The following is a 14,969-nucleotide window of genomic DNA, read 5'->3' as shown; positions in this document are numbered from 1 at the left end:
ATAGGATGGATACTAAGGAGCTTTTTCCCTTCGTTGAGGGTTCTATAACAAGGGGACATAGATTCAAGGTAAAAGGCGGGAGGTTTAGAGGGGATTTGAGAAAGAACTTTTTCACCCAGAGGGTGGTTGGAGTCTGGAACTCACTGCCTGAAAGGGTTGTGGAGGCAGGAACCCTCACAACATTCAAGAAGCATTTGGATGAGCACTTGTAATGCCATAGCATACAAGGCTACGGACCAAATGCTGGAATATGGGATTAGAGTAGACAGGGCTGATGGCCGGCGCGGACACGATGGGCTGAAGGGCCTCTCTCCGTGCTGTATAACTCTATGACTCTATGAGCACCTAATATTGGGCCTGGAGCCTCATGTTCACCGAGCTGGCGAGCTACGGCCATCAGGCCAGTTTGTCCGGTTGGCTCATTGGGAGGAAGCCACATCAGTATAATCACCCAATCTCCTGTTCAGGCTGAATTAATGAATCTGATTGTATCAAGTTGGAATCGTATGTGGGAAGCAACATGGCATAAAATGGCCCATCCAGCTTTGATACACAATCTCCCCCATGACTGTGGGCTGCTGTGGAACATTTTACCCCACTGTGAGCTAAATTTAACTTAATAGTAAGGTTTTAATAAAAATCAAACCAAGATCCTTGCATAGTGAAACAGTGAGAAACCCATTTTTTTGGCCCTCAAGAAAGGATTCCCAGAAAAGGCAGCGAGAAGCATCTCCAGCCGTCCCTGCACAGCTTCTCTGCACATCATCAATCCACGAATCAGCGGTCTGCGTTTCCTAACGTTTTGTGTATTATCAGGCCGTGTTCATAGTGGGTACAGCACAGGAGGAGGCCATTCGGCCCATCATGCTGTGCCGGCTCTTTGAAAGAGCTGTCCAATTAGTCCCACTCCCCTGCTCTTTCCTCACAGCCCTGTTAATCTTTTCCCTTCAAGTATTTATTCAATTCCCTTTTGAAAGTTATTATTGAATCTGCTTCCACCGCCCTTTCAGGCAGCGCATTCCAGATCATAACAACTCGCTGCGTAAAAAAATGTTTCCTCATGTCGTCTCTGGCTCTTTTGCCGATCACCTTAAATCTGTGTCCTCTGGTTACCGACCCTTCTGCCACTGGAAACAGTTTCTCCTTATTTACTCTGTCAAAACCATTCATGATTTTGAATGCCTCTATTAAATCTCCCCTTAACCTTCTCTGCTGTGAGGAGAATAATCCCAGCTTCTCCAGTCTCTCCACATAACTGAAGTCCCTCATCCTTGGTACCATTCTCATAAATCTCCTCTGTACCTTCTCTAAGGCGTTGACATCCTTCCTAAAGTGTGGCGCACAGAATTGAACATCATTTTATAACTTCTCGTGTATTCTCTGTCTGTATTATGAGTTATGCATATTATCATTTGATAAATTTGATACCATTTGATAATATAGGATAATGATAATGGATGATGATAATATTGGATGATGAAGACAATGGATGACAATGATATCGTAAATTTTGTCAACATTAACTTTCCAAGGAACCAAGAGAAACTTGTCAGCTGAATTTACAGGGCGGAAGAGGCGCAAAGAACCAGCCTTTAGCCCTGATATGCCAGAAGAAGATTATAAATTGTGGCAAAACTGTGAGTATAATATTTTGGGCACTTTAACGACCACAAGCGGGGGAGGAGGCTGGGATAGTGGACTTCTCATCGTTATGAAACGGGGAGTTCCAGTTAGTCGTAAAACTATCCAATCACAATGATTAATACACTTCTTCATCAGTGGTTGGTGTGTTACCGAGATACTGATTGGTGTGTTACGGAGATATTGATTGGAGTGTTACTGGGATATTGATTGGTGTGTTACTGGGATATTGATTGGAGTGTTACTGGGATATTGATTGGTGTGTTACTGGGATATTGATTGGAGTGTTACTGGGATATTGATTGGTGTGTTACTGGGATATTGATTGGAGTGTTACTGGGATATTGATTGGAGTGTTACTGGGATATTGATTGGAGTGTTACTGGGATATTGATTGGAGTGTTACTGGGATATTGATTGGTGTGTTACTGGGATATTGATTGGTGTGTTACTGGGATATTGATTGGTGTGTTACTGGGATATTGATTGGTGTGTTACTGGGCCAGTGATTGGTGTGTTACTGAGCCAGTGATTGGTGTGTTACTGGGCCAGTGATTGGTGTGTTACTGGGCCAGTGATTGGTGTGTTACTGGGCCAGTGATTGGTGTGTTACTGGGCCAGTGATTGGTGTGTTACTGGGCCAGTGATTGGTACCACCCACCAATCACCAAACACCTCCTGAACCTCCCACCAAGCATCCCTCACACCAATCAGTGACTGACCTAATTTTCAGATAGAAGAGTGGTTCAGAGGGCAAATTAATACACTATCTAGTTCGGGACAATAGGACTGCAGTATCAGCACTGGGAAGGGTGTAATTACAGCATGACATGTTTACATGGGCAGTTTCCTTATAAATGTGAATGTAGGAATTTATGATGGGAAAAGGTAACAGGAAGTGTTTGGGATGTAAGATTATTAATATATGTAGCTCGATATTTGAAAAACAGTCCCCCACCACTTCAAATCCATTCCTTTCTTGTTGAAATCTCTAATCTTTCCATTGCAAACCCACCTGACCCCCACTTCATCCCAGCCCTTCCCCCACTGTACCCACTGACTTACCACGAGCATCACCACAGGAGATCGACCAGTGAAAAAAAAATTATCCTTAAAGGAAGATTCCAGTCTGGATGACGACTGCATTGAGAGAGATTCTTTTATGTCAATTTTCTACCTACTGTTAGAAGCCTGCTCCTCACTGTCAGCTGCATTCATTTGTGTTGTCAAATTCATTACTTTATCAGTAAACGAATGGGAAAAAAGAACAAAGAAAGTCGTAGAAGAGATTTGCGAGAATCTGGAGAATGTGAACTACGTTGACTCCGATGAAAAGGAACTGCTCGACTCTCTGAAGTATGTACGGTACAAAATGAGGTGTCAACAGAAAACACCAGAGTATTGAGAACTCCCCAATCCGTTTTCATGTGTCCAATTCAATTAATTTCATATTTTTATATCATTTTTCTTTGTTTTTATTTGGTCAGGTTCCAGTTGTGTGATCCAGTTAGGTGCAATATTGGATAACCTTGGTGCCTGCTCGCTGCCTCCTTCAGTCACTTGTTCAGCCAGTTGTTCCTGGGTGTCTGCAGCCAGAACGCACCTCCCCTTTAAAAAGGTGCTGGCTGCCTTTAAGTAGTGCCATGGACCACCGATATTGTATCCCTCCCCCCCACCATATCAGCGTACAACCAGCATGAATATTACTTGCTGCCTGCATTGACTATGTGGGGGGCAGTACGCTGCCCGCCCTCTGCACACCTATTTGAGCTCGATCGAATTTCTCGGCCTCTTTCTCTGAATATATTTACATCCTGTGTAAGGTTTTTTCACATTTCCTTTATTACTTTCTTTAGATCCCTTTATGGTTTTTTAAAGCTCTCCTCGTCTGCTTGATTTCCACTTTTCCTTGCATTTGTGTAAACCTTTTCTTTTAGCTTAATTCTGTCTCTTACCTCGTTTGTCGACCATGGTTCATGATCTGCACAAGTGGAGCCTTTGCCTTTTAGGGGTAAGTACTGGTTTTATACCATATGTCAGAGTCCAATCATCTCATAACCTTTTTCATACAACAAATGATAGTCCTTGACCAATTCATACCGCTAAACACTTGTCTTTTAATTCACTCCACACAACATCAAACTACAGTACCTTTGGCAACACCTAGTACACTGTCACAGTCCCCGGTACCTTTTGCGGCCCCGCCTCGCCCCGCCTCGTCCCGTCCCACCCCGCCCCGCCCCGCCCCGCCCCCCGCCGAGGCCGCTTCCCCCCCCCCGCCCCCTTAATCTCTTTAGGCTGCCTAATATAGCCTCTACTCTATGTAAATGGGAACCCCAGTCCGTACTATAGATGATTACATCATCCAGTGCTGCTGCATACCGGGTATGCCATGCAATCCAAATGACATGTTTTGAGAGAGCCCTTCGGGAGCTGTGAAAGCAGTTTTCTCTTTCACCAACTATGTAAAAGGGACTTGCCACTACCCTTTTGTCAGATCGAAGGTGGTGAGAGAATTGGCTTTCCCCAATCTCTCAATCAACTCATCCACCCGGGGTATCAGATTTAGATCCTCATTACAGAACCACCAGTTTCCGTCGAGTTTCAGAACCAAAACTATGAGGCTACTCCATTCACTGATTCCTCAATCACACCAAGTTCCAACATCCTCTGAATCTCCTGGCTATCTGCCCTCTGTTTGGTTTCTGGGATTCAGTAAGGTCTTACCTTTATTGTCACTCCTGGTGGAGTCACCAGGTCATGGCAGAGCACCATGGTGCTCCCAGGAAAAGAGATTACTACATCATGGTCCTGACGTACCAGGTGCCGAGACTGTCTATATTGATCTTCAGTCAGTTCACTAGAGAAGGGCGCTGTTCTTTGTACCTTGGAGTCAGGGCCCCCGAGCGGTTCCTCCCTCCCTCTCCTTGGCTTCAGGAGGTTCACGTGGTCTATCTGTTTAGGCTTCCTTCTCTGAGGTTTCCTGATCTTGTAGTTCACCAGGCCCAAAGCCTCTATAACTTCATAAGGTCCCTGCCACCATACAAAGCTTGTTTCAGCTGTGGAGACAAGGACCATAATTTGGTCTCCTGGTCGGAACCTCCTGCCCACAGCCTCTTTATTATACTGGGCTCTCTGGTATTCTTGCACCGTCTCTAAATGAGCCCTCACTATGGGTGCAACCGCCTCGATCCGCTCCCTCATGGACTATATGTACAGTAATATTTTTGGAGGGACGGTTTTGTTCCTCCCAATCCGCTTTAGTGAGGTCGAGGATTCCCCAGACAGCAGCTCAAACCAGGAAAACCCTGTTGAAGACTGAGGCCCCCCCCCCGACTGCAGACATGAGATACGACAGTAAGGTATTCCAATTCCTCCCATCCTTTTTTAAACATACTCTTGAGGGTTCGATTGAACCTCTCCACAAGGCCATCAGTACACGAAGGTGGTACACGGAAGTCCTCAGACTTTTAATGTGGAGCAGGGTACAGAGATAGTCTATCAATTTGGACACTAATGGAGTCCCTGGTCCGTTAAGATCTCCTTTGGGATCACTACCCTGGAGAACGTTCTCACTAACTCGCCTGCTATGGTTTTAGAGGTTGTGTCCCTCAGTGGAATAGCCTCGGGATAGCACCAGGCATGGTAAACGCCTACTGAGATAGATTGGTGTCCTTGCGCTGATCTCTTCAGCGGTCCCACTAGGCCCATCGCGATCCTTTTGAAAGGCACCTCGACTATTGGAAGAGGGACTAATGGAGCGCAATAGTGAGGCCTGGGTCCACACAGCCGACACTCTGGACAGGAGGCACAGAACCGATGTACTTCCTCATACACCCCAGGCCAGAAGAACCAGCTCACCAGCCGCTCCAGATCCTTCCGTCCTCGGGTGACCTCCGAATAGATTACCCGTTACCCGTTTCACACCGTCGCACAAAGTCACGATCTACCTCAGTGAGGTCAAGAGCATCAACTGATGAAGAACTGTGGGTGGGGGAGGGAGGGGGGAGCCATCCCAGGTAGGAACTTGCTGGCTTCTTATCGTCACCACAGCTGGGTTCTCGCTGTGACAGAGGTTTTGTGTTCCAACTGGTAATATTGTGGAATCTAAGAGAACCTGTGAAGAACAGGACTGGATTCACTCATTGGTAAGTTGGTGACTTGGGTTTCAAAGGGTTTCAACATGCAGATACTCCCATTAGCTACCAGTAAAATCAATGTTTCCGGGAAACAAGTAAGAAACATAAGAAATAGGAGCAGGAGGAGGCCATACGGACCCTCGAGCCTGCTCCGCCATTCAGCAAGATCATGGCTGATCTTCAACCTCAACTCCACTTTCCCGTTCTATCCCCATATCCTTTGATTCCCCTAGAGTCCAAAAATCTATCTTAGCCTTGAACATATTCAACGACTCAGCATCCACAGCCCTCTGGGGTAGAGAATTCCAAAGATGCACAACCCTCTGAGTGAAGAAATTCCTCCTCATCTTAGTCTTAAATGGCCGACCCCTTATCCTGAGACCACGCACCCTAGTTTTAGACTCTCCAACCAAGGGAAACAACCTTTCTGTATCTACCCAGTCAAGCCCTCTCAGAATCTTACATGTTTCAATGAGATCAAATCTCATTCTTCTAAACTCAGTACAGGCCCATTCGACTCAATCTCGCCTCAGAGGACAACCCTCTCATCCCAGGAATCAATCTAGTGAACCTTCGTTACACTGCCTCTAAGGCAAGTATATCCTTCCTTGTACTCCAGTTGTGGTCTCACCAAAGCTCTGTACAATTGTAGCAAGGCTTCCTTACTCTTGTACTCCAACCCCCTTGCAATAAAGGCCAACATACATTTGCCTTCCTAATTGCTTGCTGTACCTGCATGCTAACTTTTTGTGTATCTTAAACGAGGACATCCAGATCTCTCTAAACACCAACATTTAATAGTTTCTCACCATTTAAAAAAGTCCTGTTCTTTTATTGTTGCTACCAAGGTGAATAACTGCACATTTTACCACATTATACTCCACCTGCCACTTTCTGGCCCACTCACTTAACCTGTCTGTATCCTTTTGCAGACTCTTTTGTGTCCTCCTCACAGCTTACTTTCCCACCTAGCTTTGTATCATCAGCAAACTTGGATACATTACACTCGGTCCCTTCATCTAAGTCATTAATATAGATTGTAAATAGTTGAGCCCCAAGCACTGATCCTTGTGGCACCCCACTAGTTACAGCCTGTCAACCTGAAAATGACCTGCTTATCTCTGTTTCCTGACTCTCTGTTTTCTGTCTGTTAGCCAATCCTCTACCCATGCTAAAATATTACTCCAAACCCCATGAGTCCTTATTTTGTGTAGCAGCCTTTTATGTGGCACCTTATCGAATGCCTTTTGGAAATCCAAATATACTACATCCACTGGTTCCCCTTTTTCTACCTTGCTGGTTACATCCTCAAAAAATTCTAATAGGTTTGTCAAACACGTCATTAAAAGGGTACTTAGACTGAAATGGACAAAACCTAACATCTACCGTGAAAATACAGGAACTTCTCGCCGTTCAATGTATTTCAATGGTGAGGCAGACAGCGAGATACCGTTTTCCCACAGCTGTCGGCAGAGCGGTGCATCTCAGACAGAAACTTTTGGATTTCCGTGATTAACCGCGCATCTGTCCCTCGCCTGAAATCGCTGTGGTATTTGCGCACAATTAACGATGAGCGCCATTAACCTCACTGTTATTTTGACAGCAAATTATGGCCCACGGTGACGTTACCTCAATAGTCACTGTTCCACCCCCTCACACCAGACCCAGCTCACAGTGGCACACTGCCCCTCTGGGCTCACTGCACCCCTCTCCAACCCCTGTGCATCGACACATTCTCTCCATCTCCCACACAACCAGGTCATGCTGGCTCTCCTTCCTTGTCCCACTTTTGGGGCCAGGGATGGCACCCGTGTCTTTAGGGCCAGGGTAAATAGGGCCGTGGGGAAAGATTTAAACGAGTTAATGGGGCTGGGAGGGGAAAATCCACACTGTTAAGTCAAAAAGAATGAAAAAAAACCCATCAGGACATAAGGGCAGGGTGGGGACAGTTACCCAGAGAAAAATTCTGTACATGAATGTACATATCATAAGAAATAAAACAAGTGAGTTAGAAGCACAAACTCAACTTAAAGGATATAATGTAGTGGCCATTACAGAGTCCCGGCTACAGGCTGGGCATGACTGGGAGCTAAATATTCCAGGCTATGGGAACTATAGAAAGGACTCGGAAGTTGGGAAAGGACATCAGTGAGGGTGATCAGACAGTGGGTAGAACTAAGGAACAGCAAAGGATGCAAGACTGGTGGGAGTTGTCTACAGACCTTCTGAAAGTAGTGATGTCGTGGGGGGATTTATAAATACAGAGATCAGGGAGGCATGTAGGAGAAACAAAGTGGGTATAATGGGAAATTTTAATTTTCACATAGACTGGGAGAAGCAGAACAGCTCAAGTAGTAAAGGCAATACATTTCTAGAATGAATTCAGGACAGTTTTCATAGAATCATAGAATGGTTCCAGCACAGAAGGAGGCCATTTGGCCCATCGGGCCTGTGCCAGCTCTTTGTAAGAGCAATCCAGTGAGGCCCACTCCCCCGCTCTTTCCCCGTAGCCCTGCAAATTTTTTCCCCTCAAGTATTTATCCAATTCCTTTTTAGAAGTCATGATTGAATCTGCTTCCACTTCCCTTTCAGGCAACGCATTCCAGATCATAACCACTCGCTGCGGAAAAAAATTATTCCTCATGTCGCCTTTGGTTCTTTTGCCGATCATCTTAAATCATAGAATCACAGAAAATTTACGGTACAGAAAGAAGCCATTCAGCCCATCGTATCAGCGTTGGCCGAAAATGAGCCACCCTGCCTAATCACACTTTCCAGTACTTGGCCCATAGCCTTCAGGAGCATATCCAGGTACTTTTTAAATGAGTTGAGGGTTTCTGCCTCTACCACCCTTTCAGGCAGTGACTTCCAGACCCCCACTATCCTCTGGGTGAAAAAATTTCTCCTCAGCTCCCCTGTAATCCTTCTACCAATCTCTTTAAATCTATGCCCCCTGGTTATTGACCTCTCTGCTGAGGGAAATAGGTCCTTCCTATCCACTCTATCGAGGCCTCTCATAATTTTGTGCACCTCAATGAAATCTCCCCTCAGCCTCCTTTGCTCCAAGGGCAATTAGGGATGGGCAATAAATGCTGGCCTCGCCAGCGACGCCCACATCCTGTGAACGAATTAAAAAAAAAGAAAGCAACCCCAGCATATCTAATCATTTCCTCACAGCTAAAATTCTCAAGTCCTGGCAACATCCTTGTAAATCTCTGCAGCTTCTCTAGTGCAATCACATCTTTCCTGTAATGTGGTGACCAGAACTGTACTCAAGCTGTGGCCTGACTAGTGTTTTATACAGTTCTAGCATAACCTCCCTGCTCTTATATTCTATGCCTCGGCTAATAAAGGAAAGTATCCCATATGCCTTCTTAACCACCTTATCTACCTCTCCTGCTACCTTCAGGGATCTGTGGACATGCACTCCAAGGTCCCTCACTTCCTATACACCTCTCAGTATCCTCCCATTTATTGTGTATTCCCTTGCCTTGTTTGCCCTCCCCAAATGCTAATGCATACCTCACACTTCTCCGGATTGAACTCCATTTGCCACTTTTCTGCCCACCTGACCAGTCCATTGATATCTTCCTGCAGTCTACAGCTTTCCTCCTCACTATCAACCACACGGCCAATTTTTGTATCGCCTGCAAACTTCTTAATCATACCCCCCACATTTAAGTCCAAATCATTAATATATACCACAAAAAGCAAGGGACCTCGTACTGAGCCCTGCGGAACCCCACTGGAAACAGCCTTCCAGTAACAAAACACCCGTCGACCTTTACCCTTTACTTCCTGCCACTGAGCCAATTTTGGATCCAATTTGCTACTTTCCCTTGGATACCATGGGCCTTTACTTTTTTGACCAGTCTGCCATGTGGGACATTGTCAAAAGCCTTGCTAAAATCCATGTACACTACATCAAACGCACTACCCTCATCAATCCTCATTGTTACCCCCTCAAAAAATTCAATCAAGTTAGTCAGACACAACCTTTCCTTAACAAATCCATGCTTGATTAATCCGTGCCTTTTTAAGTGACGGTTTATGATGAATGTCAGAATTGATTCCAATAATTTGCCCACCACCGAGGTTAGTCTCCCTGGCCTGTAATCACCCTGTCTATCCCTCTCTCCCTTTCTAAACAATGGTACAACGTTAGCAGCCCTCAAATCCTCCGGCACCACGCCTGTTTCCAGGGAGAATTGGAAAATGATGGTCAGAGCCTCCGCTATTTCCTCCCTTGCTTCCTTTAACAGCCTGGGATACATTTCATCCGGGCCTGGTGATTTATCTACTTTCAAAGATGCTAATCTGTATCCCCTGGTTCTCGACCTTTCCGCCAATGGGAACGATTTCTCTTTATTTACTTTATCTAAACCCTTCATGATTTTGAATATCTCTACCAAATCTCCTCTCACCTTCTCTGCTCCATGGAGAACAACCCTAGCTTCTCCAGTCTACCCACATAACTGAATCTCTCATATTTACCATTCTAGTAAATCTCCTCTGCACTCTCTCTAAGGCCTTTACTTCTTTCCTAAATGTGGTGCCAAGTTGTGGCCGAACCAGTGTTTTATAAAGGTTTATCATGACTTCCATACTTTTGTACTCTATGCCTCTATTTATAAAGCCCAGGATCCCATATGCTTTTTTAACCGCTTTCTCAACCTGCCCTGCCACCTTCAATGATTTGTGCACATATACCCCCAGATCTCTCTGTTCCTGCACCCACTTTAGAATTGTACCCTCTAGTTTATATTGCCTCTCCTCGTTCTTCCTACTGAAATGTATCACTTCGCACTTCTTTGCGTTAAATTTCTGTGTCCGCCCATTCCACCAGCCTGTCTATATCCTCTTGAAGTCTATCACTATCCTCCTCACTGATTACTACACTTCCAAATTTTGTGTCATCTGCAAATTTTGAATTTGTGCCCTGTAAACCCAAGTCAAGGTCATTAATATATATCAAAATCTTAGAACAGACATGGGAAGAGGCGATACTGGATTTAGTGATGAGTAACGAACCAGGTTTAGTGAACAGTCTGATGGAAAGGGAACATGTTGCGAATATTGACCACAATATGATTGAATTTGAGATCAGGTTTGAGAGGGAGAAGAGAGTCACAAACCTTGGTATTAAATTTAAGTGAGGCAAACTTCAAAGGGATGAGAAATAAACTGACCGCAGTAAACTGGGCTGAGCTGTTAACGGGTAAATGTACAGACAAACAGTGGGAAGTATTCAAAGAAGTATTTGGTATGTGTAGCATAGTAACGGAGGGCCCTGATCCCCGAGAAAGAGTATGGCCCTTTTAAGGAGATCTCCCCTTTAAGAGGAGGAATATGGCCCTTTTAAGAGACCTCACCTTTATGAATTAAGGTTGGAGTGGATGGAGACCTTCCCCAGTCAGGTGAGAATAAAAGGGAGGGGTCAAGAGAGGTAAAATCCCACCCCCTGAATATGGCTCTGAAGAGGGACCTGGGGACCTGTAAGGCAGTTGAGGGCAGCTGCGGACAGCAAAAGGTACCGGGGACTGGGAAAGTGTACTGGGTGTTGCCAAAGGTACTGTAGTGTGGAGTGAATTAAAAGACAAGTGTTTTGAAGTATGAATTGGTCAAGGACTATTGTTTGTTGTAAGAAGATTGTGAGACGGTAGGGATTCATTTCTCTAAGTAGTAGACAGAAAGACACCCACCTCAGTGGAGGAAATCTTTAGAGAACTGGTGTGGGCCGAGCAGGCTGCACAAGAGAGGACAACCCAGGCCCTTGAAACCCAGCGGTAGACCACCCAACTCCTGGTGCAGGGGTCACCCAGCATCAGATAGAGATCTTGGAATTGAGGCAACTGTGGGGCCAGAGAGCCCCATCCTGCCTATAAGAGCCAGTCTAATGCTGCAGAAGATGACTGTAGAGGATGATGTGGAGGCAAACCTCGAGGCCTTTGAAAGGTGGGTTGAGTGGGAGGAATGGTCACCAGACCAATGGTCATGGAAAAGGATAGGGAGGGGCCGGAAATAAAGGTTCTAAATTGGGGGAAGGCTGATTTTAATAGGATAAGGCAGGATCTGGCCAAAATGGACTGGGATCAGCTGCTTGTAGGAAAATCCGCATCGGAGCAATGGGAGTCTTTCAGAAGGGAGATTGAGACCATACAATGGCAACATGTTCCCGTAAAGGTCAAGGGTGGTTCCAAGAACTCCAGGGAACCTTGGATGTCAGGGGATATACGAGAATGGATTAGGAAAAAAAGGAGGGCTTTTGGCAGATACAAAAGGCTAAAGATGGAGGAAATCCTAGAGGAGTACAAAAAGTGCAGGGGGATACTTAAAAAAGAAATTAGGAGATCAAGGAGGGGCCATGAAATAACACTGGCGAGCAAAATAAAGGAAAATCCTAAGATGTTTTATAAGTATATTAAGGGTAAGAGGATGACTAGGGAAAAAATAGGGCCCATTAGGGACAAAAATGGCAATCTGTGTGTGGAGCCGGCAGATGTAGGAGGGGTTCTAAATGAATTTTTTGCATCTGTTTTCACTATGGAGAAGGACGATGTAGACATAGAAATACGGCAGGGGGACTGTGATATACTCGAACATATTAACATCGAGCGGGAGGAGGTATTGGCGGTTTTAGCAGGCCTAAAAATGGATAAATCCCCAGGCCCGGACGAAATGTATCCCAGGCTACTGTGTGAGGCAAAGGAGGAAATTGCGGGGGCTCTAACACATATATTCAGAACCTCTCTGGCCACAGAGGATGTGCCAGAGGACTGGAGAACCGCTAATGTAGTACCATTATTCAAGAAGGGGAGTAGGGAAAAACCGGGGAACTACAGGCCAGTGAGCCTAACATCAGTGGTAGGAAAATTATTGGAAAAAATTCTGAAGGACAAAATTAGTCTCCACTTGGAGAAGCAAGGATTAATCAGGGATAGTCAACATGGCTTTGTCAAGGGAAGATCATGTCTGACTAATTTGATTGAATTTTTTGAGGGGGTGACTAGGCGTGTGGATGAGGGTAACGCAGTGGATGTGGTATACATGGATTTCAGTAAGGCCTTCGATAAAGTCCCCCACACGAGTCTGGTCAAGAAGGTACGAGCCCATGGAATCCAGGGTGCCTTGGCACTTTGGATACAAAACTGGCTTAGTGGCAGAAGGCAGAGGGTGATGGTCGAAGGTTGTTTTTGTGACTGGAAGCCTGTGGCCAGTGGGGTACCACAGGGATCGGTGCTGGGTCCCTTGCTGTTTGTGGTCTACATTAACGACTTGGATATGAATGTAAAAGGTATGATCAGTAAGTTCGCTGATGATACAAAGATTGGTAGGGTGGTAAATAGCGAGGAGGATAGCCTCAGTCTGCAGGACAATATAGATGGGTTGGTCAGATGGGCGGAACAGTGGCAAATGGAATTTAACCCGGAAAAGTGCAAGGTGATGCACTTTGGAGGGACTAACAAGGCAAGGGAATACACAATGAATGGGAGGACCCTAGGCAAGACAGAGGGTCAGAGGGATCTTGGTGTGCAAGTTCACAGATCCCTGAAGGCGGCGGAACAGGTAGATAAGGTGGTAAAGAAGGCATATGGGATACTTGCCTTTATTAGCCGAGGCATAGAATATAAGAGCAAGGAGGTTATGATGGAGCTGTATAAAACACTGGTTAGGCCACAGCTGGAGTACTGTGTGCAGTTCTGGTCGCCACACTACAGGAAGGATGTGATCGCTTTGGAGAGGGTGCAGAGGAGATTCACCAGGATGTTACCAGGGCTGGAGCGCTTCAGCTATGAAGAGAGACTGGGAAGATTGGGTTTGTTTTCCTTGGAGCTGAGGGGGGACATGATTGAGGTGTACAAAATTATGAGGGGCACAGATAGGATGGATACTAAGGAGCTTTTTCCCTTCGTTGAGGGTTCTATAACAAGGGGACATAGATTCAAGGTAAAAGGCGGGAGGTTTAGAGGGGATTTGAGAAAGAACTTTTTCACCCAGAGGGTGGTTGGAGTCTGGAACTCACTGCCTGAAAGGGTTGTGGAGGCAGGAACCCTCACAACATTCAAGAAGCATTTGGATGAGCACTTGAAATGCCATAGCATACAGGGCTACGGACCAAATGCTGGAATATGGGATTAGAGTAGACAGGGCTTGATGGCCGGCGCGGACACGATGGGCCGAAGGGCCTCTATCCGTGCTGTATAACTCTATGACTCTATGACTCTATGGCTGGCATTATGGCCCTGACCTTGGTGGTCGATGCACAGAAGGCCTGTTTTGACCTGGAGCTGTAGGCAGCAGCCAATTACCATCAGTTGGAAGCGGAGATCCTCTCCAGTGGATGTGGTGTCACCTTAATTGTGTGGCTCAGAGATTTAACGCCTGGACCTACCAGGAGGGCAAGGACCCTGCTCTCGAATGTTGGCCAGGTGGTGGTTTCACAGTGGACAGTGACTCCCCTGCCAGGATGGTGGAGTTGCTGGTAATGGACCACCATTGATGAGCCCTTCCGTCCCAGGTCAGGGAGTGGGTGGGTCAAGGTGACCCGGCCAATGCCCAATCGCCCTGTTGGAGCGATAACTGGCTGCCGAAGATTTGGTCAGATCGCTGACGTTCCCCAGGCCGTGCAGCCTGGGCGACCCCTGAGTCCGAAGAATGGGACTGAATTTCAGGCGGATAAAAAGCTAGCGGGGCAAAGGATTGCTGAAGAGCGGTAAAGTGTTGTGAAGGGACATATGGGGGTGGTCCCCGGAACTATAAATCCCAGGGTAAATAGGAAACCAGGGAAAGGTTACCGGTGTAACGAGTGGGGCCCTGTAGCAGGACACTGCCCAAATCAGGAGGGGCCCATGCAATGCAGCCTCAGGGAACCTGGGGAGGCTGGCGGGGATTATCCATGTTGGGTAGTGCAGTGTTGAGCCATGTGGAAACTGTTCACCCTTTCCTAGAAACCATAAAGGTTAATGGAAAGGATGGCCCTTACTGATTTGGGGAGTGCAGTTACCCTGGTATCCTCGACTCTAGTATGGCCTTCTAAGTTAGAGCATAGGAATAAAATGCGTGACAAACCTATTGGAGTTCTTTGAGGATGTAACTAGTAGAATAGATAAGGGGGATCCAATGGATGTGGTGTATTTGGATTTTCAGAAGGCTTTCGATAAGGTGCCACACAGGAAGTTGGTGAACAAA

At 46.1% G+C, this 14,969-nt stretch overlaps 1 protein-coding gene across 1 annotated transcript in view; it reads left to right on the top strand.

Annotated features, from left to right (window-relative positions):
* The window catches only part of LOC137310099 (nuclear GTPase SLIP-GC-like), a 187,212-nt gene that overhangs the window by 31,206 nt on the left and 141,037 nt on the right, over positions 1–14,969 (top strand). The window contains exons 5-6 of the mRNA XM_067978058.1: positions 1,533–1,637; positions 2,889–2,997. Of these exons, the coding sequence (XP_067834159.1) occupies positions 1,533–1,637; positions 2,889–2,997 (214 nt within the window). The remainder of the gene's footprint in view (positions 1–1,532; positions 1,638–2,888; positions 2,998–14,969) is intronic.

Source organism: Heptranchias perlo, unplaced genomic scaffold, assembly GCF_035084215.1.
Source record: "Heptranchias perlo isolate sHepPer1 unplaced genomic scaffold, sHepPer1.hap1 HAP1_SCAFFOLD_216, whole genome shotgun sequence".
Classification (NCBI taxonomy): Eukaryota; Metazoa; Chordata; class Chondrichthyes; order Hexanchiformes; family Hexanchidae; genus Heptranchias; species Heptranchias perlo.
The sequence above is the reverse complement of the archived record's forward strand: the minus strand, read 5'-3'. Positions and strand labels throughout refer to the sequence as shown.